The sequence below is a fragment of the Thrips palmi genome, unplaced genomic scaffold (genome assembly GCF_012932325.1).
Source record: "Thrips palmi isolate BJ-2018 unplaced genomic scaffold, TpBJ-2018v1 HiC_scaffold_18, whole genome shotgun sequence".
Lineage (NCBI taxonomy): Eukaryota > Metazoa > Arthropoda > Insecta > Thysanoptera > Thripidae > Thrips > Thrips palmi.
The window spans coordinates 3,494,034-3,518,166 of record NW_023144627.1 but is presented as its reverse complement, the minus strand read 5'-3'; the positions used below and the strand labels follow the sequence as shown (position 1 = coordinate 3,518,166).

Here is a 24,133-nt window from a genome sequence, read left to right as displayed (position 1 = left end):
ATCGTGCACAACAGCCAGGGCAGCGGTACGGCGCTAAACGACGGCCAGTCCGTCCTGCTGCTGGACACCGGCATGGTTCCGAGTTCCGGCGCCAGTGCGGCGACCGCTCGACCTGTCTGCGTTGAGTTTCATGGAAGCTGTCTCGGTATGTCTCTTGATAAAACTGAGTGCTGTCATTGCTCTCGTTCACTGAGTGCTCCAAATGACGTTCAATAAAAGAGCTGGGTCATGTACCCTAATTAATGTTGAAGTCTGAACAGGAAGCAAAGTTTATTTCATTTCAAAGTAAAAATGCTTAAAAATCAGCAAGTATTCTATGTTTTCCAAGCATTATAAATTGAACGATAACAACCTCGAAAGACCTTACAGTGGCAAAAGGTATAGTCACTACAAGATTGCCTGCATATATATTCCAGCTAAGATTAAAACAAGTTTCTTGAAGTACCAATCAAGTTAGGCATCTCATTATTGCAAGCAGCAATAGCACAGAGATACTGAAAATTCTAAATAAGACAAGTGTGTTGTAACATCATTAATGTCAAAATAAGGCTAATTTCCACCAAGTTCTGAAAAAAATATGAAAACATGCCTTCTAAGAAATGTTCACATCCAAACCTGAGTTGCAACAGGCAAAACTCCCTGTACTATCTTTTCCTTCAGTCATCAATCTTTAAAGGCCAGAAGCTCAAGGCTGTCAAGTTTTGAGTTCATCGTGAAAAGTTGTTGGAAGAAATGACAAAAATTTTACATAACCCACCATAACTCAGAAATATAAGACAACTAACTTTGGGGCAAAATTCACCTATTGTGTGAATTTTAAGGATAAAAAAAAAACCTTCCTACCACACGTATTTCTGGGATATTGAAATTATCCTTTCCAGTATCCTTAACACATAACACGTATATGAACATCTTTGCTGGCACTCCATGACGAGATTAGAACACATAAACATTTCAAAAATTTAGTGTCTAACTCTGTAGCTTGTTTTGCTCACACTCAGCAAGTGAATTGAAAAATTTGTAAGATAAATAACACAAATATGAGGTAAAGATAAAGATGAGGCTATAATGGTTATTCTGCACCATGATAAAGACCTCCAGACATTTTTTTGTCATGACGGACAGAAAGAAAAAATCCTGTAGAAAAAGTTACTAAGAGGACAATAATATTTAAGGGGGGACTCTGGTGAAACTTTCAAGTAGGCTTGAAAATAATCCTAGAGAGATGAAACTTTGCTTAGTTATTAGGTTCATTATGGTGAGTTCCCAAAACAAAATTCAATCTAAAATGTTGGACAGTCTCTGAGAAAAGTGCCATTTTAGTATTTTTTAGAGCGTTGGGGAAAATCTTCCTGCGTCTTTCATTGTGACGGAAAGTCTTGAAAATTTTTCTGGGTTATCCTAAAGATGTACAGAAGAGATTTTAGTGACGCAATTTTCAAATTCAACTTCTGTCCTGAGATACAAATTTTCAAATTTTAACATGTTATAAAAGTGTGTGTTTTGCCTGTTTTTCAATTTTTTTTTTTAAATGAAGTAGGGCTGATATCAAGATTCCGTCACTATAATTTGTCGACAAGTCATAAATGAATGGAGTCCATGCAAGACGACTCATGTATGTGTCAACCAGGAACGCAGAAACTCTTTCTACGACAAAATTTCTTGTCAACTGAGCAAAGCTGTAAAGTTGAGCGTATAAGCCAACAACAACTGATCTTAATGTTATATCTTGCTTAAAGGTGTTCAACCTGTTGAATCTGAAACCTTCTATGAACATTTTTATGTAACTTCAAAAATATTATTTTAGGCCATTTTGGCCATTTTTCACCAGGGTCCCCCCTTACAAAAAGAAAAGTAAAAAGATGCAATACACTATATAAGACCAAAACAAATCTTAACAAAAAGAAAATCCATGACTACAAACTTAAGTGTGTACTCAGTATGCGTCTACAGATGCATAGTACTTCAAGTACACATGTACAGATGCATACTCAGCTGAGTGCACATCTACAGATGCATACTTGGCTGAGTACACACCTACATATGCATACCTAACTCATCCAAGTATGTATCTGTAGATGCGTTCTCAGCGAGTATGCATCTATGGACGAGTACTCAGCTGAGTATGCATCTGTAGATGTGTACTCATCAACAAAACTACTATCTCACAAACATCAAATATATGTTATAATAGGTTACTGCTGTGAAAAAAATTAAGCTAATAAGCACTGTGCAAGAGGACAATTTTGGTAATGAATGATAACTGGTGTGAGGTTCCACTCTATGGCCCATTCGCTACAATTCTCTTCATGAATTCGATTAGAGGACCATAGTTATCAATTATGTCCAGCAACAAAGTTTCCTTGTTCCTTTTGTGTTGTGCACTAACATGGTGGAATAGTCTTAATAAGCGATCTGGATAATTCTTGTACTCTCTCAAGCATGCTGGGCAGGCAGCAACTCGGAAGGGTCCTCTTTTTAAGTGCTTCCTCTTGGTAAGAGGTATATTGTTGAAGTCCCTCCGAAGGCACTCTAAACTTGCTAATGACATATGTTTTCCTTCCCCATCAAATTTTACAGCAAGCTTTGTGCAATGGTTTCCATTAACTGTTTCAGACTGTTCCTGTTTGATCGTGATGTGTGCTGGATCCATCTTAATTGCATTTAGATCCATGTCTGCAACCTGGCAATGAAATCGATTAGATAAAAGGTGTTATCAGCAAACGAATGGAAGACGTGAAATATACATCCCATACCTCAATTGCAGAAGGCAAGAAGATATCACACCAATCAAAGCACTTGTTATCCTCTTTGTGATGATGGAAAGAAGACGGTGATGAAACATGATGGAGCTGTGGCAAATGAAATGTAAGCTCCATCTCTGAATGTGTATGTTTATCTATCGAGCACATTTCTTCCAGCTTCAGAAATGAAGACAACCAATAAGTTCCTGCAGAAAAAATGAATTTAAGGTTATTTTTTGTGTGTATTTTCTCCAACTGTGCAAATGAAGTATACTAAGATTAAACACCAAAAAATGTATAAAACAAAAATTTTAATTAATCACACAGGGTACCCAGACGAATTTTCTGTACTAAAACTATTTTATTTACGTTCTTACAACAATAAACATTTTCTGCTTCTGACGCCGTGCTGCAAACATGCTGGGCGACCCCAATCAGTTGTTCAAGCAGATTTATTTATAAATGCCTCCGCTAAGCGTTTGACGCTATTACGCTTGTCGGGGTTATGTTTTCTATGATCAAGTGAAGCGATATCTAGTCGGCGGCGTCGTCTGCTGTCCCATGCTCATCGCGTCGTAGTTCCAAGGGTGGCCACCACGGGGCGCTGAGCTTTGCGGCTTTGCCTAAAGCAAAAACGTTTAGATGCGACTACCTAATAAATTTTCAGTTAAAATTTTTGAATTAGTTTTACGCGATTTTATGTTCAGAATTAGTTCGTGGACTGCAAAACAAAAGTCTCAGGTCAGTGCGACTTGAGATAGGCGAAAGAAGAGGAAGAAAACACCTTCCCGAACATGGCGGCCGGCCCCTCATTGGTCCTAGCAGCCGACGGTGGCCATCCGCCATGTTCGGGCTAGTTCGGGCACGACTGCAGACGACTCGACACGACAAGAACTTGTGGCTTTGAAAAACAAATGGAACTTATAAATGTTGAGGAGGTTTATGCAACAGATGCGGATTTTGCGTGCTTCCACTCTTACATTACATCGAAAGAGCAACAAAAAGTGGGCTATTCCGATGGCGTTTTTAAGGTATGAAAGTTATATTTCTTTATGTGCTTGTACATTGACAATAGGTAAATTTTCATTTTCTTGGTCCCTTTGCAGATTATAATTGAAAGTGAAAGTATAATCGAATCTCCTGAGTCGATTTTACAACGTGCCATAAGGAGCTTGAAGAACGTGACCAGCCAAAAATTGATTGAAACTAAAGCTGAAGATATATACTTGTACAAGAAGTGTATCGCAAAAGAATATCAAAAAGCAATGTTTGCCAAAGATGCATTACAGATCTCTTCTTATAGTGAAGAAACTTGTTGGTGGGTTCCGTGCTTTTAAGCCATACTTATTAATTTGAGTGCTACTTACTCTCTTTCTCACTTTTCTTTTCATTTTCCAATCACAGCTCCTTAAAACTGAAAGCTGAAGGTTTGCAAGGTTTGTTAAATCATTATTTCCAAGGTGTCGTCAAAGAACAGAGTGCAACAAGGGACACCAATAATTTGGAAAGTCAGAAACGCAATCTGCTGGCTCAAGGGGCTTTACTTCGAGCTCAATTTGAAGACAATACAAGCTTTTTCAGTTGCAACAAACAGTCAGTCACTGGATGCTCTTGCCCAGAGTGTCAAGAGGACAGTTGCTTTGATGATTCAGAAGATGAGACTGGAACAACAAATTTGGAAACCATTTTTCATGGTGCAGGTATCACTTTCAAACAATCTGATGGCCCAATATTAATAACCAAAAACCTGAGTTTATCTCGGTTAAAAAATATTCTGAATGTCTCAAAAGAATACTGTGAAGGAATCTCATGTCCCATCGTGTATGTAGGAAAGTGTCATTCGTTTTTTGCTTTACATACTGAAGTTACATCTCTCTGGAGTATCAACTTTCTACACTTCGGACACATTAAGCTTTGGTAATGGTTCCTCCACCTTTCAGATTTCACTAATATATTTTAGTGAATTTTATAATCAGAAAATAATTTAATTTTAGGATTGTGATTCCACCTCATGCCTTACTCCTATTGATGTTTCACTTACGGATTAGTGGAGTATCCTTAGCTAATACTTCGTGCTGGAACTGTCTGGGCCATAAAACTGTTTTCCCTTCTGTGAGCTGGTTGGAAAGGCGTGGAATTCCTTTTAAAGTTGTAAGCCTTTGAAGTGGTTTGGCATTTACACATTAGTAATACTGTTAAATGGTCTATATGTTTCCAATACTAACTTTTCAGGTTATTCAGAGACCCGGAGAGGCTGTGGTTTTGTATCCAAATGCTGCACACTACGGATTCAACCTTGGGTGGAATTTTGCAGAGGCAATCAACTTTGGAACTGTGGCTTGGATTACCGAAGGGATCAACTCACCAAAGTGCCAGTGCCTGTGAGACAATACATCTACCATCTTTTAATTTACAACCTTCCTGTTTTTAAATAAATTCCAGGGTTATTACTACTCCTTTTTTTTGCGTTCCAGTCCAGGCACTCAAGTTCATGTGGACATGACAGAGTTAATAGCTGCATTTCAGCCTAATCTGCTTCACAAATACCTCATCAACGATTTCATCTTAACTGACAGCGTGGGTCAAATGTCATCATTCCTTGAGAGAGCATTAAGGGGGCACACCAGTGAAAATCGTCAAATTTTGGCCTCCTTTTTTATTTTATCATATTTTTCTGCTATTTATCCCGAGTCGAACGCCGCAAACCCAACCTCAAAATTCCAATTACTTTGGCTTGGGCACATTTTTGAAGTTCCTAAAAGGGTAACTTTTTTTGCATATTTTACCTCAATTGTCAACGTTCAGGTGTTTCACTTGAAGTCCAATGCCAAAACCCTGGAACCATCGAAACGCAGTTGGAGAAAGGAATATTTTGGCGCAAACCGAACTCAAAAATGTCAATAATTGCGTCCGTAATGAGGAATAATGCGAGTATACCGTAGTTTCACTTCAAACGTCGTTTTCTCGAAACGCCATTTTTGGACCTGGTGCCCACGATTGCGGGCGCAAAAATTGAGATAATTGAGTGTGGTTTGCGGCAAAATGTTTCTTAAACTTGTCGCTATCGTGTGAACCTCGGATATGGTCGTAGCATGTACAGGGCCTGAGCCACAAACACGGAAACGTGAAAAATATGGTCAAAAAATGAGTTTCGTTTTTTGCTTCTCAAAAAAACATATTTAGGATTGTTTTTCCGACATGTCCGTGGTTCACACGATAGCCACATGTGTCCTGATGAGAAATTTTGAAACCCTATGTTTCAGGCTCAATCGAGGGCTTCACAAAGTTGGGCAAAGTGGAGCCGTGTCACCGAAAAATGAAAATGGCGCCCACCCCCCCTTCCCGTCGCCCCCCCTTGCTGCCGTGTACTTTTTTGGTTAAATTGACATATTTTATGCTTCAGAATAAAATTTCAACCCATTACCTTCGTTACTTTACTCAGAATAACGTTTTTACGAAGCCTCTGCATTTTCACTGGTGTGCCCCCTTAAAGGTATGAAACAGTCCAGCACAGAGCTTTGCCATCCATCTTTATTTGGTCTAGACTTTTATTTTGATTTCAGGGATTAACTTGTCCACCTAACAATGTTGGAAAAATTAAAGAAACAAGATGTAAGAGAGATGGAGATAAAGTTGTTCTGCAAAAAGATTACAAAAGCAAAACACCAAGGTCAAAAAAGGTAATGGAGTGTCCAGTAAAGCAGTGTGTGAAGACATATCCTTCTGACAAGAAGCCAAGACTTGTTAAGCATGTTATGAAATGTCACAAGACTCTTGTTGAAAAACTGGAATTGTTAAAACGAATTGAAGAACAGCATTGTGAATTGAAGCAGAAGCCAGCCAAATGTTAGTCATAAAAACAACATGTTAAGTATGTATGTAAACTTTAAATAAAAATACTACATTTTGTCAAATTCTAAATTTCAATTTAACCAAAATAGTCTTATAAATAGTCAGAATTAACAACACGCACTATAAATCATTGTAAGCATCTACTATTTTCTCCACTTTTTGTTGGATTTCTTTGTTCAGATCTTCTTTTTCAGCATCAGACAGTATTTTGTCGATGGAAAAAGAATTAGATCTAGGTTTTTTATGGTTTTCCCAAGAGACATCAGCATAACAGGATACTTTTACTGGTTCTAGCTCAAAGTAGCATGAAGGAACTGTGACCCCCCTGAGATATAAAACTTGATAATTTCTGAAAGCTCTCTTGGCTTCATCTTGAAACAGCAAAAACATTTCTTCTTTGCACTGATCATCAGCATTGGACGGAAGCACTTCACAGTCCCTGGGGAGTGAAGAAAATTAGAGGTGGTTTGTTTCTTTTATTAGACCTAGATAACACACAAGAACAGATTGTACTCACATGACCTGGAAGAAGTGGCAGGCTGGTTTAACAGTGTAACCATATGCACCAAGAGATGCAATGACCTTATTGACCACATGAAGTTCAGAAAAGAAATCATTTTGAGGAACTCCACTTTCCGAAGCAACATCAAGTCCCTTGTCGAAACAAATTTGCTGGGTGTGGTTGATAGCAATGTGTGACTTCATGTTCTTCCTTGAAACCTGATCTATGCCTTCATCATCAATATTTAAGCCACAATAGGTACAGTAGCGGTGTGGTTTTACTAGTCTTAGTCTTTTACCACCAGTGCTTTTGGGGAAGTCTGGTTTATCTTGCTGTACATGCAATCTTTGAGTACAACATGTCTGTAAAGTGAAAAAGAAAATGAAAACACAAGAATTAAAACCGTTAATTTTTTGATACCAAAGTTTAAAAATGCCTTTCCGTACTCACCTGCAGCATCCAATCATCTGGTGGGTGGAGATTTGGTTTGACATGCAAACCATAATTCCAAGTTACCTCTGTACCTGGAGGCAACGACTTAACTGTAGAGACCTGATAGCAGTACTTGCTTGGAAAGGAATTGGAGAGGGACTGAGTTGCTTTTAAGGTAGGCTTATTACTCCAGTTGGCTAAACTTAGTGGACCACCTAAATACAAGTCCGTTCCAATGGGAGAACGGAGGTACCGATGGGCTGTAGGGCATTGACCTGCGCTGGGAACCTTTGCCAACCAACCAAGCATTGTAAAACTGCTTTCAGGCAGTGACCTAAATTATCACAGGAAAATTGTTACACAGAACACCAAAAAATATTGCGAAAGACTTGGTTTGTAGTCAAATCAATGCCACTTACACATTTTTTTCACTTAAACCATTGACTTCAAGCCCCCAGCCACTGCTTTCAGTTAGATTGGAAGTGAAGATGATTGCAGCTCGAAGCCACATTCTTTTGATGAAGATTTTCAATTGATTGAATTCAGCGTCAGTCATTGGAGTGCCCCATGCATTTGGAACCTGCGAGCACTTTCTGAGTGGTAGTCCAAGCAGTTCGTGAGCCCACTTTAGGTCAAGGTGCCACAACTCGTTAAGTTGACTAGCTGACATCTGTTCGTAAAGGGATAGAACGTCAAAAACAAATCTCACACTGCAAATCAAGTAAAATTGCCAAAACAGTATCCATAGACTATAACCTCTTGACCTCAGTCATGAATATTACCATATAAGTAACAAGAAATTCTTACCTCGGCCATGTTGATTCGATTATGAACAGAAAAGGGAACTAGCTGCGCTGTTCCTTTCAATCACTGTTCGTATCTTAAAAAGTGAATTCCCATTTCAAACTATCTCAACATCAAACTGTTTATGTGGGAAAGGGAACATGGGGGGTAGCTACAGTGCTACCAACCAAATGAATTTCACGGATATGCTAGGCCAGGCCGGGAAAGTTTTTGAGGAATAGGACCTCCGCACATAAATAATTACAAAAAAAATATTTAAAAGCACTGCAAAATTTTTAGGAAAAGAGATATTCTAGCATATAATTTTTTTAGTGCGTTTTGTGTGGCACAACTCTGACCGTTTTCAGGTCGACTCTGGTCGAGTCGAACGGTCTATACTTGTCGGTTTTGGCGCAAATGTTCTTGTTCTGAAGACAGCACGCTTGGATCTCTCGTGAACCAATCGCCTAATTCAGGTAAGATGACCTGCTATGCCGCATAATCTCCTTGTTAGTTGACGTTTGTATTTAAAAAGTGAGTGATTACGAGTTGACAGACTTGAGCCTTGATCATAGTTCCTTTGTCTCCGCGAGGGCCGGGCCGGGCTGAGGTTATGATGTGGTTCTACTCCTTGCCATTCTATCGTGCTCATGTTCAAGCTAGCCTGGTACAATTACGGTTAATCCTATTCGATTTTAAATTATCGTTCGCTGATCCGTGCAACTGAAAATTGAGCCAGCTCGAGAAGTGTCGCGCGTTTCGCGTGCTAGGCCGCCAGACCTGTTGAGCGTTGCAAGAATCTGTTACTTGAGGTTGTCCCTTTGCTCCATTCAAGTGCGGCATAATGGTTCCATTTCACAATTCGTGTCTCGTGCACGTCATACAGCTTCGCGATGCTACCTGCTCACGAAGTTCACGGTCGGCACCTGCCGTCGGTCCTGGCCGCTCAATTCGAGTGTCGCGGGACACTCGGCTGCCGCCATATTCGAGTGTGGCGGGACACTCGGCTGCCGCTCGCGTGCCGTGGGACACTCGGCTGTAGGTAGGCAACCTATCCGTCAATTTCGAAGTTTATTCCTTTGTTTGCGATGGAAAAGAGAGTCTTTACGCATTAAATTGTGGTCCGAACTTGATTAATGTTAAACTTTTCCATTGCACAACAAAACAAATGGAATTTGCACGTAACGGGCGGAACGGTGCCGGATGGGTTGCCTACCTCCACGGCGCGGGATGGATCTGCCCGAGACGGTGAGGACAGATTGGGTGTTGCGCGACGGCCGTCTTGAACCCTTACGGCACGCGTCGCAGGTGTGGGCCTTTGCAACCACTGAGTGGAAGGTCATGCGTCACTTTGCCACTCTGAAACCAAATTTTACGCCCACGAGTTCACCCTGTGCATCCTTCCGAACTGGAGGGTTGAATTTTCAACCCTCATCATTGTGGGGCCCCTGAGGCGTTCCCGAGGGCTGCGACGCTGCGGGATGGACTGGATGTAATGCTTGCAGACCTCCTCTGCCGTGATGCATCAGTGCCGCACGCCAGGACCACGTCGGTGGGGCCTAAGTGCACACAGGGGGTGGGGGTGGTTTTTGACGGTGCTGCTGCGTGCGCGATGTTAAACTCGGGTTTGGGCGTTAGTCTGGGGTGGACTGTTCCCCGTCAATCGTTTCTCAACATTTGCCGCTGTCTTTTCCACCCCTTTGAACCAAAATCCAGATGGGCCTAACTTTCCCCACCCCCGGGGGTTGTTCCAAATTGTTCTTAATTCTTGCCATTTTCTCCGTTTTAAAAACAGCATGCCACGAAAGAAGAGGAGTACGACCCCGGCTCCAGGACAGCCCCAGTGGTTCTGGGACGGAATGGAATGGAAATGGAGGCCAACTTATTATCACCCATCCCCTGCTGAGGCCGAGCCCATTTCCTGGCGACAGCCCCCAGCTGAGGCCGAGCCCCGCTCCTACTGGCAGCAGCCACCTGCTGCAGCCCCCCAAGGGGCAGATGCACCGCGCTGGAACCAAGATCCACGCCCATCCTCGGCGGCTGAGCCTCGCTCCAGCTGGCAGCAGCCACCAACTGCAGCCGCTGGGGCCCCGCGCTGGAACCCGGACCCACGCCCGGCCTCGGATGCCGACCCCCGCCCCTACTGGCAGCAACCACCAGCTGCGGCACCTGCGGGACCACCAGGTGCACATGCACCGCTCTGGAACCAGGATCCACGCCCATCATCTGCGGCCGACCCCCGCTCTAGCTGGCAGCAGCCGCCAGCTGCGGCCCCACCAGGAGCATATGGACCGCTCTGGAACCAGGATCAACGCCCATCATCTGCGGCCGAGCCCCGCTCTAGCTGGCAGCAGCCGCCAGCTGCAGCCCCATGTGCAGATGGGCCGCGCTGGAACCAGGATCAACGCCCATCATCTGTGGCCGAGCCCCGCTCTAGCTGGCAGCAGCCGCCAGCTGCGGCCCCACCAGCTGCAGATGGACCGCGCTGGAACCAGGATCAACGCCCATCATCTGTGGCCGAGCCCCGCTCTAGCTGGCAGCAGCCGCCAGCTGCGGCCCCACCAGGAGCATATGGACCGCTCTGGAACCAGGATCAACGCCCATCATCTGCGGCCGAGCCCCGCTCTAGCTGGCAGCAGCAGCCGCCAGCTGCGGCCCCACCAGCTGCAGATGGACCGCGCTGGAACCAGGATCAACGCCCACCATCTGCGGCTGAGCCCCGCTGGCAGCAGCCGCCAGCTGCGGCCCCACCAGCTGCAGATGGACCGCGCTGGAACCAGGATCAACGCCCACCATCTGCGGCTGAGCCCCGCTGGCAGCAGCCACCAGCTGCGGCCCCACCAGCTGCGGCCCCACCAGCTGCGGCCCCACCAGCTGCGGCCCCACCAGCTGCGGCCCCACCAGCTGCGGCCCCACCAGCTGCGGCCCCACCAGCTGCAGATGGACCACGCTGGAACCAGGATCAACGCCCACCATCTGCGGCCGAGCCCCGCTGGCAGCAGCCGCCAGCTGCGGCCCCACCAGCTGCGGCCCCACCAGGAGCGTATGGACCGCTCTGGAACAAAGATCAACGCCCATCATCTGCGGCCGAGCCCCGCTCTAGCTGGCAGCAGCCGCCAGCTGCGGCCCCACCAGCTGCAGATGGGCCGCGCTGGAACCAGGATACACGCCCATCATCTGCGGCCGAGCCCCGCTCTAGCTGGCAGCAGCCACCAGCTGCGGCCCCACCAGCTGCAGATGGACCGCGCTGGCACCCGGATCCGCACCCGGCCTCGGACGCCGAGCCCCGCTCTCGCTGGCAGCAGCCACCAGCTGCAGCTGCTGCGGCTCCACCATGTGCTGATGCCCCGCGTTGGAACCTGGCCTCGGATGCCGAGCCCTGCCACTACTTGCAGCAGCCGCCATCTGCGGCAGCTGCAGCCCCACCAGGGGCAGATGCACCGCGCTGGATCCAGGATCCACGCTCATCCTCGGCGGCCGAGCCTCGCTCCAGCTGGCAGCAGCCACCAACTGCAGCCGCTGGGGACCCGTCAGGTGGTGATGCACCGCGCTGGAACCAGGATGCACGCCAGGCCCCAGATGCCGAGGCCCGCCACTACTGGCAGCAACTGCCAGCTGCGGCAGCTCCGGCCCCACAAGGTGCAGATGCACCGCGCTGGAACTCGGACTCACGCCCGGCCTCAGATGCCGAGTACCGCTCATACTGGCAGCAGCCACCATTTGCAGCTCCACCAGGTGCAGATGGACTGCGCCTGTCCTCGGCGGCCGAGGCCCGTCCCAGCTGGCAGCAGTCGCCAGCTGCAGCCCAACCAGGTGCAGATGCACCGCGCTGGAACCAGGACCAACGCCCTTCCTCGGCGGCCGAGCCCCGCTCCAGCTGGCAGCAGGTGTCTGAGGCCGGGGGTCCAACAAACCCGTCGCCTACCCCTTCTGTGAGCAGTCTTCCTGTGGCAGATTACAATACAGTAAGTACTCCTTAAAGAAGAACTCATGCCTTGATAAAGACATTCCACATTTTTTTATCATTTCAACTTAATGTCTTAATATTAGTATCAGAGTATAATATATTTGTTTCACTTGAAGACATTATGCTTGAAATGTATGTGAAGAAAAAACATTTCCTTAAAATGGCGTAAGCAGAGGGTATAATTTTAAATTCGGAATGAAGCAAAAACAAGCACCTCAGCTCCCTTTTGTCACCCGCATTGAGATTTTTTTCTCTTAGATACATTTGAATTTTAATGTTTTGAATTGTAACTGTATTGTTGCAATTGCTATACACTAGACCTGAAATTCTAGATAGTATATAAATTTTACAAGACTTTGCGCTCTTTGGTGAATGTGAATTTTAAGATGTTGGGTAATTTCTTTGGTGGCTGGCTTGTATAGCGGCTAGTCTCTGAAGGTGCCAGTAAAAAGGTTACGTTTTGCCATAGGGTTAATTATGTGTCTTTATGTTACTAGGATGCATTAGAAGAGGAGGAAGAGGAGGACGATCCTGTCAAGGATGATGATAAACCAACTAGACTCGTCATTGGGGACAGCTCCAAAGGTGGAATTTATCTCCCAGGAATTAGCAAGGTAATTATTTTCATGTTTAGGTGAAATGTCATGCTACACTTCACCATGTTGTAGTGACTAATCCAGGATGGTTGGTGTAGAGGTCATTGTAAAGTTTAACCACTGATAAACAAAGCAAAGATTCTTATCAGGAGTAGGAGTTTCGCTGCGTATTTTAGTATACTAACTACTAGTAAACCTATGCCTAGCGTTAAGGGTCCCCTACTCCAAATACATTTCAAGATTTGGTGACGTTTATATAAATCTTCCTACCAGCAAAGACAGCAATGAAAAGGACTGTTTTTAAATGATGTAGAACTATTTGATAACTTTGAAAACTGAAAAGTGAAAAAAATGTGAAGAATGATTCTCTAAGATAATAGTGGCAGCACTTTTGTTTTTTGGTGGAAAGTTGCTCACTATAACATGAACTTAAACCCCGAGAAAAGGCCCCCAACTCTAATCAGTTTTTGAGTTATTGAGGTTTACATAACAAATCTAGTCGTTTCCCCCAAAGTCTCCTAACAAATACCAAGAAACTTTTCAGCCTTAAGCTCCTGGCAAATTGATCCCAAATAAGATATAAAAAAGATACACTACAAACCTAACTGTCTACTAAGTACACACTTACAAATGCATGCTTGCAAGTACACACTTACAAACGCATGCTTGGCCAAGTACACACTTACAAACGCATGCTTGCAAGTACACACTTACAAACGCATGCTTGACGCCGTATAACTCTATGCGTCAAGCATGCGTTTGTAAGTGTGTGCTTGCAAGCATGCATTTGTAAGTGTGTACTTGGCCAAGCATGCGTTTGTAAGTGTGTACTTGCAAGCATGCATTTGTAAGTGTGTACTTAGTAGACAGTTAGGTTTGCAGTGTAGCATAGGCTTTTTATAATATCTCTGCATTTTTTTTAAATGCAATAAAGCATCAGTAAAACACTGCTTATAATTAAGATTTTTGTCGAATCGAAAATTGAAACATAATAAATCTCTTATGGTAAAAAAACAAATTGACACATTGAAAAATCCTTATGCTATCTTTTTCATGTGTCCTTTAAGATTGATTTGCCAGGAGCTGAAGGCTGGAAACTCTTTTAGTATTCGTGAGGAGAAATTGGGGTAAACGACTAAATTTGTTTCGTAAACCTCCACAACTCTGAAACTTTTGGGAGTTGGGAGTCGTAACTGTGGGTTAAATTTCATCTTACAGGGAGCAACTTCAGACCAAAAAATAAAACTGCTGGTACAAATATTCTAATAAGTAAGATTTTCACTTAACACTAACCTTGAATAGGTTTGAGTACGTTAATATTCAGGGATATTAATGCTAACTATGTATTTCCAGCCTAGCGATGTGAAATCGGCAAATGGCAGCAAGCAAAATTGTGGTATGTACTTGCTCTTCTGCTGGTCAATTCTAATTACTAAATTTTATGTGATTACATGAATGAAACTATTTATACTTTACAGCAAAAGAGCCTGTGAAAACGAAACCAAAGAAGGGGCGAGGGGTTCAGGAAAGGACTTTAAATAAGCTTCGAGAGGAGGCTGAAAAAACTTTTGGGCAAACTAAACCACAAGAAGGGCCCTTAAAGAAAAGGCTGAGACATAACTCCACCAAACCCTCTACTAAAGCATCTCTGCCAAAAGGTAAGAGTAAACTCAGTAAGAATTTGCAACCAATTCCTCAAAGTGTTCCAGAAGTGACAGACAAGATAAAAGATATCTTTATCGTTAACAGTCTCATTGAAGTTGCCATTTTTTTTATTATCGTATAATTTGACTTTACAAATAACTTTTCTGATAAGTTGCAATTTGAGGCTTTGAAAAGACTTTTTTTAAATGATGGTACATCTCAAATATTTTAATTACTTCAATTTTGATTTATTCAGACGATTTTTCTGAAGATGACGATTGATTCACAGCTCATGAATGGGATGAGGCCAGTGGCAGAGTATCCAAAAATTTGGCCAGCGGGTACCGCAGGTGCTCTCAAACATATATCGATGAAGAGGTTCAAGCTTTGAAAGAAGCAGGGGTCATCTTACCCAATGGCTTCCAGCAGATGCCCCCCCTGTTCTCTGAGGAAGGGGAGAAGTTTATTCAATCCTTAGATTCGGATTCAAATTCTGATTAGTTTTCTATTTTATTTTATTTTTATGACTGATTAAATCAAGGTTTTGAAAAATCTCTTCTTGATATTCATGGTCCATCCACCCACACTATGTCCAATGTCAACTTTGACAGAAAGGTTGGCGCAGCTAGATTCTCAACAGATTATTCCTTTAAATTAATATACACCACACAAATGAATTCACTTGACGAGCTAAATAAAGTAAAATCTTAACACAAAGAAAAAACTTCAAACCATGAGGATAATAAATTGGAAATCAGTTTGCACAACTATTATTATTAGTTCAATCTTCTCATAATTAGACAAGAACAGGAACTAGTCTTTTCCCTTTTTAAAATTAGCTCTCAAGTTGTTCGCCTTCCTTACAAATAGACAATTTCAGGCACGATTTATTGTTCTAAAGAGAGCTTTTAACTGGGAATAGATTTTGCACATTTTCAAAAACACCAATGCAGTTAGACAATCATCAATAATAGAGCTAAAATCCTGAGGATTAGCCAGCAAATAAATCAACACTCTCCTTTAGCACACCTGAGACTTCATGACTTTTCTCCAGTGACTTTGTTATTCACTCAGTTCCCTTAGATTACGGTCAAATATTCTAATTGGTAAATCATGCAATGGTTATATCGATCAGTAATGGATTCATTGTTCACAGAAAAAGGTCATCATAGTCTGCTTCCTTGTGTCTCACCTCAGATAATTTTATTTCACACTCTCTTGAAATTAATAAGCTTGGATTAAAGATACTAAAGCTCTCTTTCATAGGATTACACAATAAGTCTTTTTATTGAAATTGGTAAATTTGTGGTTTATATAGTCCTGGAACTGGCATTTGGTAACTTCAGTTGGGTGGGTTGTTAATGTTTTGCAGTAGAATATAATATTTCTTATCTTGTTCACAATAAGCTTATTTCAATTAGCAGCAGCCCATTTGTTGCCACCCCTTTCTTGAAAGCATAAACTGAAACAAGAATGAATTATTCAACTGTTGCAGAATGTGAATGCTGCAGGCCTCCACCACAGGCAGACATAGTCCTAACAGACGGTGAGTCCTAATTTGTTCATTGTTTTAAAATAGGTAGTTTCTGAGAGAAAAACCAGTTTGCACATTCATAAATTATCTCGTTTCTTTCAGAACCTTGCCCGGTCTGCCTAGATAAACCAACAAGGCCGTACATGTGCCCAACCTGCAAGAAATTATTTTGCTGGATATGTTTTGACGAGTGGACAAAACTTGCTGGGACGTGTCCCCATTGTCGTGATGATGCTGATTGCATCATTATTCCAAAAGAATAAGCAAGAAATTTTGTAATGCTGAGTTCCGCGCTTGGCTTGGTTTGATCTTGATCCATCCACATTGCTTGTTTTTAAGTGTATACGTGTATAATGTAGTGTATATTCATATATACATGTATAATATGATGTATAATAAATCATACTCTCACTTTAGTGCCTTCAATGCAGTGTTTTACGTTTGGATTTTCTTATCTTCAAGTTAAAATAATGAGTTGCTATGAATCTACATGGATACACACAACACACACATACAAATAGAAACTGATAAAGTAAAAAGTATCGTCACTTGGCACTGCTAGAGTTCTTGCTTCATGTAATTTGACCTTGGGGTCATCCTTTATCTTTGAGGCAGAAAAACAAGTTTCATCAATGCAAGGGGAATTAAGTCGGGCTTTTTGATTAAACTGATGCGTGAAAGGCACTTTCAATTTATTATGCATACTGCCAAAATGTAACAAGTCAAAGAAAGGAATGTTGAAGAGCAAAGTTTGCCACGATGAGAGGCGCCCTGCACATGATCACTTGTCCCATCTGTTGTACAACAGGTATCTGAAAGAGACTCAACAAAGAATAACAGACTGCTTTGAAAAGATTGTTATTGTAGAATTGACAACAAAATGGAACACTGGATAAGTTGAGTACAGTGGCAAGTGGTATAGAAACTATTTCACAAGAAACGTAACGGTGAGAAGCCCTAGATTGAGCCACTTTCAAGGCACAAAGCGAGACACGCTGACCGACTGACCCAGCACAGTAAATACATGTTTTTGAAGGCATTAAAGGACTGAGCGTTAACCTGAACGCATCATGTTGGGACACCTATGGAAAACGTTCCAGGACTTCTAGGAAACAAAAACACAGAATAAAACCTCGACAGAATGAATGATTAAAGACAAAAAACGCAATCAAAATAGGGCTCTTGATAAAGAAAAACCTGTCAAACATTCGCTAGCAGACAAGATGCAGAAGCAGACCATGTTTGTTTGTTGACGTAGTTGGTACCAACGTAACATGATGAAATTTACTATCCAGTCAACATTATTATTTCAAAATATATTTTTCTTTTTAGTGTCGGAGATCTTATATACAAATATTATTATGGATTATGCATCCAGTAATACTTTGAGCACAATTTGATCCCTATCGCGGAATTAATTTGAATCTGCTCGACCCGTTATTTTTTTTCTTCTCGTGTTTGAACTTGCAGTAGTCACAGCCTTCAAGACTACGACGGTTCGTTCGAGGTCCGCATTCGTTTGTTTACTTGACGATAACGGCCCTTTTGAATTTGGCACCTGCCTCTCGTAATTTCAACAATAATTACACCACAATTTGTATTCTTCATCAAGTGAGACAGGGATGACCTCCACCAGGAACGTTTCTCTCTCTCTGAACTGAAACTTTCCAGCCTACCGGCCAATTTGAGATGCGCGATGGCCTGTAGTAACAAGTTTGCCCTGAAGCCTGAGGTGGAGGTGAGTACTATTACTCTTATTCATAAAACTGTGCCTAGTCGCAATTAAGTGCCGTGTTCCATGCTTGCGGTTATGAGCTCCTTTACTGTGCATGTCGACATACTGTAACTGGCCTCTTTAACCTAAAATTCACTTCGCGTTCATTCCTCAACTCTCCCAATCCCACCCTCTTATGTGATCAAAATACTGTGAATTTTGTCTAAACGGTGTTCTCGTAGATGTTTTGGCGCTGCCTCCTAATTCTTCCCCGTTGTTTCTCGATCTGCTTGCAGGCTGACATGATTTATGTCAAAGTGAAGTGGGAGTGCATCAAACTTGTGAGGTTCATTCGTAACAGTCCACTTTTCACAACAATCTTCAACTTTCAAACTGCTTTCTGCAGCACTGTGAGTACAGTTCAACTTTCTTTCGTCACAAGTTCCCTGCAAGCCCTTCTTGTGTTCGCTTAAATGCGTAACCATTACTGGTTGTGACTGCTCCGGACTGAACAGAGACGATTAAGTGTGAAAACTTGCATATCAATTTTCGTTCAGGTGCACTACTGTTGGAGAGTTTTGAATCCCTGTCTGCTGTTTCTGAATTTGAAATCAAACCATGGTTGGGCTATGGATCTGTTGTTTCAAACGCATAATCCTCCCTCCTTATAGCCTCGGATAAAGTAACGTAACTTTTGTGAGTTGCCTCAGATATTCAATAACCACTGTTTTTTCCAACAAGGCCTTAATTTACATCCCAGTCTTTGTCTCCCTCAGTACCAGTCTATTAGGGTTCTGTAGAACCTCCTCTAAGGATACCATACTGACAAGGCATCAGTACCTCACTAAAGGAATGTCATGACAGGTGGTGCCTGCAGCAACGAGCTCATGATGGTCCCCGTCTTCGCAGCCTCAAAGCATCTTCGTAGTTCAAATTCAATACCATCATTCTTGCTTCATGCGGTGAGTGCAATCTAATTAAGAACTTCCCTGACGTAACTTGAACCTCACAGAATGATCCCCCTTTGCTGCGTAGCTAAGTGAGGATTCATTTTGTTTGTACCTTATACATATTTGCTAAGGGTAAAGCCTTCCTTTGAAGTGCACCTTATCGCGTGCTAGCGTTGCAGTGAGCTGGTGACGGTGCTCTGCTGGTGCCCGTCGAGGCCCTCCAGCAGCACCCCAGGCCGGCGGGTGCTTCGCTGCGTGCTTGATGAGGTGCTCTGCTGGTGCCCGTCGAGGCCCTCCAGCAGCACCCCAGGCCGGCGGGTGCTTCGCTGCGTGCTTGATGAGGTGCTCTGCTGGTGCCCGTCGAGGCCCTCCAGCAGCACCCCAGGCCGGCGGGTGCTTCGCTGCGTGCTTGATGAGGTGCTCTGCTGGTGCCCGTCGAGGCCCTCCAGCAGCACCGCAAGCCGGCGGGTGCTTCGCTTCGTGCTTGGTGAGGTGCTCTGCTGGTGCCCGTCGAGGCCCTCCAGCAGCACCCCAGGCCGGCGGGTGCTTCGCTGCGTGCTTGATGAGGTGCTCTGCTGGTGCCCGTCGAGGCCCTCCGGCAGCACCCCAAGCCGGCGGGTGCTTCGCTTCGTGCTTGGTGAGGTGCTCTGCTGGTGCCCGTCGAGGCCCTCCAGCAGCACCCCAGGCCGGCGGGTGCTTCGCTGCGTGCTTGGTGAGGTGCTCTGCTGGTGCCCGTCGAGGCCCTCCAGCAGCACTCCTGGCCGGCGGGCCCTTTGCTGCGTGCAGGTGACGGTGCTCTGGTCGCCGGCGCACTCGGGCCGCCTCCGTCGTGTCCACGCGCTCGGCGACGTCGGGGACCTCGCCCAGGAAGGGCCGCGTGCGCCGGCGCACTCAGGCGGCCTCCAACGTGTCAACTTGCACGGCGACGTCGGGGCGGCGTCGGGGACCTTGGCTAGGAAGGGCCACGTGCGCCGGCGCACTCTGGCGGCCACCAACGTGTCCACGAGCACGGCGACGTCGGGGTGACGTCGCGGACCTCGGCCAGGAAGGGCCGCGTGCGCCGGCGCACTCTGGCGGCCACCTACGTGTCCACGAGCACGGCGACGTCGGGGTGACGTCGCGGACCTCGGCCAGGAAGGGCCGCGTGCGCCGGCGCACTCTGGCGGCCTCCAACGTGTCAGCGAGCACGGCGACGTCGGGGCGGCGTCGGGGACCTTGGCCAGGAAGGGCCGCGTGTGTCGGCGCACTCTGGCGGCCTCCGTCTTGCCCGTCGAGCCTCAGCGACGTCGGGGGTGCTCGCGACTGCTGAAGGGCTCTGCATGGTGCCCGTCGAGGCCTCCAGCAGCACCCCGGCGGCCTTCGCTGCGTGCTTGATGAGGTGCTCTGCTGGTGCCCGTCGAGGCCCTCCAGCAGCACCCCAGGCCGGCGGGTGCTTCGCTGCGTGCTTGATGAGGTGCTCTGCTGGTGCCCGTCGAGGCCCTCCAGCAGCACCCAGGCCGGCGGGTGCTTCGCTGCGTGCTTGATGAGGTGCTCTGCTGGTGCCCGTCGAGGCCCTCCAGCAGCACCCCAGGCCGGCGGGTGCTTCGCTGCGTGCTTGGTGAGGTGCTCTGCTGGTGCCCGTCGAGGCCCTCCAGCAGCACCCCAGGCCGGCGGGTGCTTCGCTGCGTGCTTGGTGAGGTGCTCTGGTGGTGCCCGTCGAGGCCCTCCAGCAGCACCCCAGGCCGGCGGGTGCTTCGCTGCGTGCTTGGTTAGGTGCTCTGCTGGTGCCCGTCGAGGCCCTCCAGCAGCACTCCTGGCCGGCGGGCCCTTTGCTGCGTGCAGGTGACGGTGCTCTGGTCGCCGGCGCACTCGGGCCGCCTCCGTCGTGTCCACGCGCTCGGCGACGTCGGGGACCTCGCCCAGGAAGGGCCGCGTGCGCCGGCGCACTCAGGCGGCCTCCAACGTGTCAACTTGCACGGCGACGTCGGGGCGGCGTCGGGGACCTTGGCTTGGAAGGGCCACGTGCGCCGGCGCACTCTGGCGGCCTCCAACGTGTCCACGAGCACGGCGACGTCGGGGTGACGTCGCGGACCTCGGCCAGGAAGGGCCGCGTGCGCCGGCGCACTCTGGCGGCCACCTACGTGTCCACGAGCACGGCGACGTCGGGGTGACGTCGCGGACCTCGGCCAGGAAGGGCCGCGTGCGCCGGCGCACTCTGGCGGCCTCCAACGTGTCAGCGAGCACGGCGACGTCGGGGCGGCGTCGGGGACCTTGGCCAGGAAGGGCCGCGTGTGTCGGCGCACTCTGGCGGCCTCCGTCTTGCCCGTCGAGGCCTTCTAGCAGCACGCATGGCCGGCGGGTGCTTCGCTGCGTGCTTGATGAGGTGCTCTGCTGGTGCCCGTCGAGGCCCTCCAGCAGCACCCCAGGCCGGCGGTGCTTCGCTGCGTGCTTGATGAGGGACTCTGCTGGTGCCCGTCGAGGCCCTCCAGCAGCACCCCAGGCCGGCGGGTGCTTCGCTGCGTGCTTGATGAGGTGCTCTGCTAGTGCCCGTCGAGGCCCTCCAGCAGCACCCCAAGCCGGCGGGTGCTTCGCTTCGTGCTTGGTGAGGTGCTCTGGTGGTGCCCGTCGAGGCCCTACAGCAGCATCCCAAGCCGGCCGGCCCTTTGCTGCGTGCTGTTGACGGGTCGGTCGAGGTTGCAGCCATGCTCGACTTCGTGCGCTGGCGCACCGAGGTCAGGTCTTTCGCGAGGTTCGCTATATTAGAACGACCTGGACGTGGCTGTTAAATGGTACATGTTCATCAAGTTGGCAAGAAGTAGTGTTCAATTCAGAATTCAATGTAACTTGGCCTCTGGCCATTCTGGTGTGTCGCCTTGGGTTTCACGGTCTGTGTGCTGCCTCCAGACTATATTTAACCTGTGTGCATCCTTTTATATTTTTTTATTCTGATTGAGTTTGCTTTCCAAAGTTGATTTATTTCCACACTCCAATTGCAAGTTACACTCGTTTCGATTTAGTGTTTCATTTGGGATTTTTAATACTCTGTCTTTATATTTTTTTAATGTCTTTGCTTTATGATTCTCTTCCTCTTTGGCTGTGCGGCTTCCTCTTTTCCCCTTTTTCATTTTTGATACTTTTTACTTTAGTTGTTTTTGTTTCTACAGGACCTTTCCAACCAAGGGAAATTTGGGACAAGTGCTGCAAACATGAGACTTGAGATTTAAAGGCTGTTATTCATAACACTTTCTTGCAATATTATTATGGGCTATGGTAAATAAACTAGTTAATAGTCAGATTTGATCAGTCGTTTTATCCCCCTGTCTTTGATTAATTTCTTGTTTTCGTGTTCCAGGGTTACATCTACTGCCTGTGCGTCAAGAGTGTTCTTTCACCTTGCCCATCTACGCAGATATATGTGAAGGAGTGAAGCTATTGTGAATTTGTTGTTTGATGTAAGTATGCTTTAAATTGTAATTTTAACCTTGGTATTTATGCTCTCCTCTGCTTCTGGTTACGTTTTGTTCCTTCTTGTTGTCAGGTTTTTCATCTTACCATGGCTCTTTTGCCATATTCTCCACCTTTTGATCAAGAGATAGAATATAACCTGGCCATTGATTAGCATCATGGGGAGCAGACTTTGCAAAAGCCGCAGCAGCTATTTAAAATTATGAAGGATTTGTTCTGCGGACTATATTGTTTAGTTGATGTGTAACCTTTCTACCATTTTATTGCAATTTTGTTGTCCAATGCATTTATTGACTGTTGCTTTTATTTCCTGCGATCCAGGCTTTTGGCAAAGAGATGGAATAGAACATTGTCTTTGATTAAAATACTGCAGAAACAAGTGTTAGTGCCTCCTTTTTGTACCAAAACAATATGAGTTATCATGCAGCAGTGACTGTAGGGAGCAACAAGGCCTTTCTGAATGTGATCTCCACTTTGCTCTTTATTTTAGATATTAATTACCTTGTCCGTAGTGCCTACAATACATCATAAAGTCATACGTAATGTACTCGCCCATTTCTGTACCTTCATCTGAGTGCAAGTAACGCACAACAAAGTGGACGAATTTTCATTTGGTGTACAACCACCTCAATGCAAATACACTGGCGCTATTGTCTTAGTCATTTGTTAGTAGATGAGCATCATCAGGTTCGAACCAATTTTCTTATCCAAAGGTATCCTCAAGTGGTCCAAAATTTTGCTTCCGCATTTCTGATACTTATCTATTAAGTTACGACAAACTGTCCATCTCTGAAAAATTTTCTCACCAGATATAGAGTTTGTGCTTGTGCCCCTAGTTTTATAGCAAAGATGTGAACTAATATCCTTTGAATATAATGCATTATTAAGGATAGGGGAACTAACAAATTTGTACACATAAACACAGTCTGCAATCAATATCTCCATCCGTTGCCTAATTTATTTGTGAAAATGTTGCACAAATTGATTTTTATCCAGAAAATTTTTAAAGAAATACTGAAAATTTTATGCTAGACGGTAGTGAACTTTGCCAATTATTTATGACAGTAACAAGGTTTGAGAAAATAAGACTGCTTGCCCTTTCTAAAAGGGTCAAATTAGATAGAAACGCTTGCATACAAACAATTGTGCCACAGTTAAATTGTATGCAAACCAGCACACATTATAGATTCTTTTCCTAAAGGCGAATTAAAATGAGGCGCCTTGTGGGCCAATAGCTAATCCCTGATTCATACAAGACAGAACACCACACTCGTTGAAATTTCTTATTCTCTTGAAAAGTCATCCAACTTCACACGGGTGGGTAGGCAACCCTTCGTGCCGCGGTCCGGATGGGTTGCCTACCTACCGGGCGGACCCCCCAGCACTCCTGGCCGGGGGGCCCTTGCTGCGTGCAGGTGACGGTGCTCTGGTCGCCGGCGCACTCTGGCCGCCTCCGTCGTGTCCACGCGCTCGGCGACGTGGGGGACCTCGCCCGGGGGCCGCGTGCGCCGGCGCACTCAGGGGGCCTCCAACGTGTCCACGAGCACGGCGATGTCGGGGTGACGTCGCGGACGTCGCCCGGGAAGGGCCGCGTGCGCCGGCGCACTCTGGCAGCCACCGACGTGTCCACGAGCACCGCGACGTCGGGGCCCTTTGGCCAGGAAGGGCCGCTGCGCCGGCGCACTCTGGCGGCCTCCAACGTGTCCACGAGCACGGCGACGTCGGGGTGACGTCGCGGACGTCGCCCAGGAAGGGCCGCGTGCGCCGGCGCACTCTGGCAGCCACCGACGTGTCCACGAGCACCGCGACGTCGGGGACCTTGGCCAGGAAGGGCCGCGTGCGCCGGCGCACTCTGGCGGCCTCCAACGTGTCCACGAGCACGGCGACGTCGGGGTGACGTCGCGGACCTCGGCCAGGAAGGGCCGCGTGCGCCGGCGCACTCTGGCGGCCTCCAACGTGTCCACGAGCACG

General features: G+C 46.2%; 1 protein-coding gene across 1 annotated transcript; it reads left to right on the top strand.

Annotated features, from left to right (window-relative positions):
- Nucleotides 1-10,172: 10,172 nt before the first annotated feature.
- LOC117644290 (basic proline-rich protein-like) lies at nucleotides 10,173-15,021 on the top strand. The gene is made up of 5 exons (XM_034383621.1): nucleotides 10,173-12,278; nucleotides 12,778-12,894; nucleotides 14,230-14,272; nucleotides 14,355-14,534; nucleotides 14,810-15,021. The coding sequence occupies exons 1-5, from the start codon at nucleotides 10,173-10,175 to the stop codon at nucleotides 15,019-15,021; spliced, it is 2,658 nt and encodes an 885-aa protein (XP_034239512.1).
- The last annotated feature ends 9,112 nt before the right edge of the window (nucleotides 15,022-24,133 follow it).

What these genes read in the sequence shown, in the direction of transcription:
- LOC117644290 (XM_034383621.1), top strand. Translation starts at nt 10,173, where the DNA reads ATGGAATGGAAATGGAGGCCAACTTATTATCACCCATCCCCTGCTGAG. An exon ending in TGGCAGCAAGCAAAATTGTG is followed by an intron (nt 14,273 to 14,354) that starts GTATGTACTTGC and finishes TATACTTTACAG; the next exon opens with CAAAAGAGCCTGTGAAAACG. An exon ending in TAAAGCATCTCTGCCAAAAG is followed by an intron (nt 14,535 to 14,809) that starts GTAAGAGTAAAC and finishes ATTGATTCACAG; the next exon opens with CTCATGAATGGGATGAGGCC.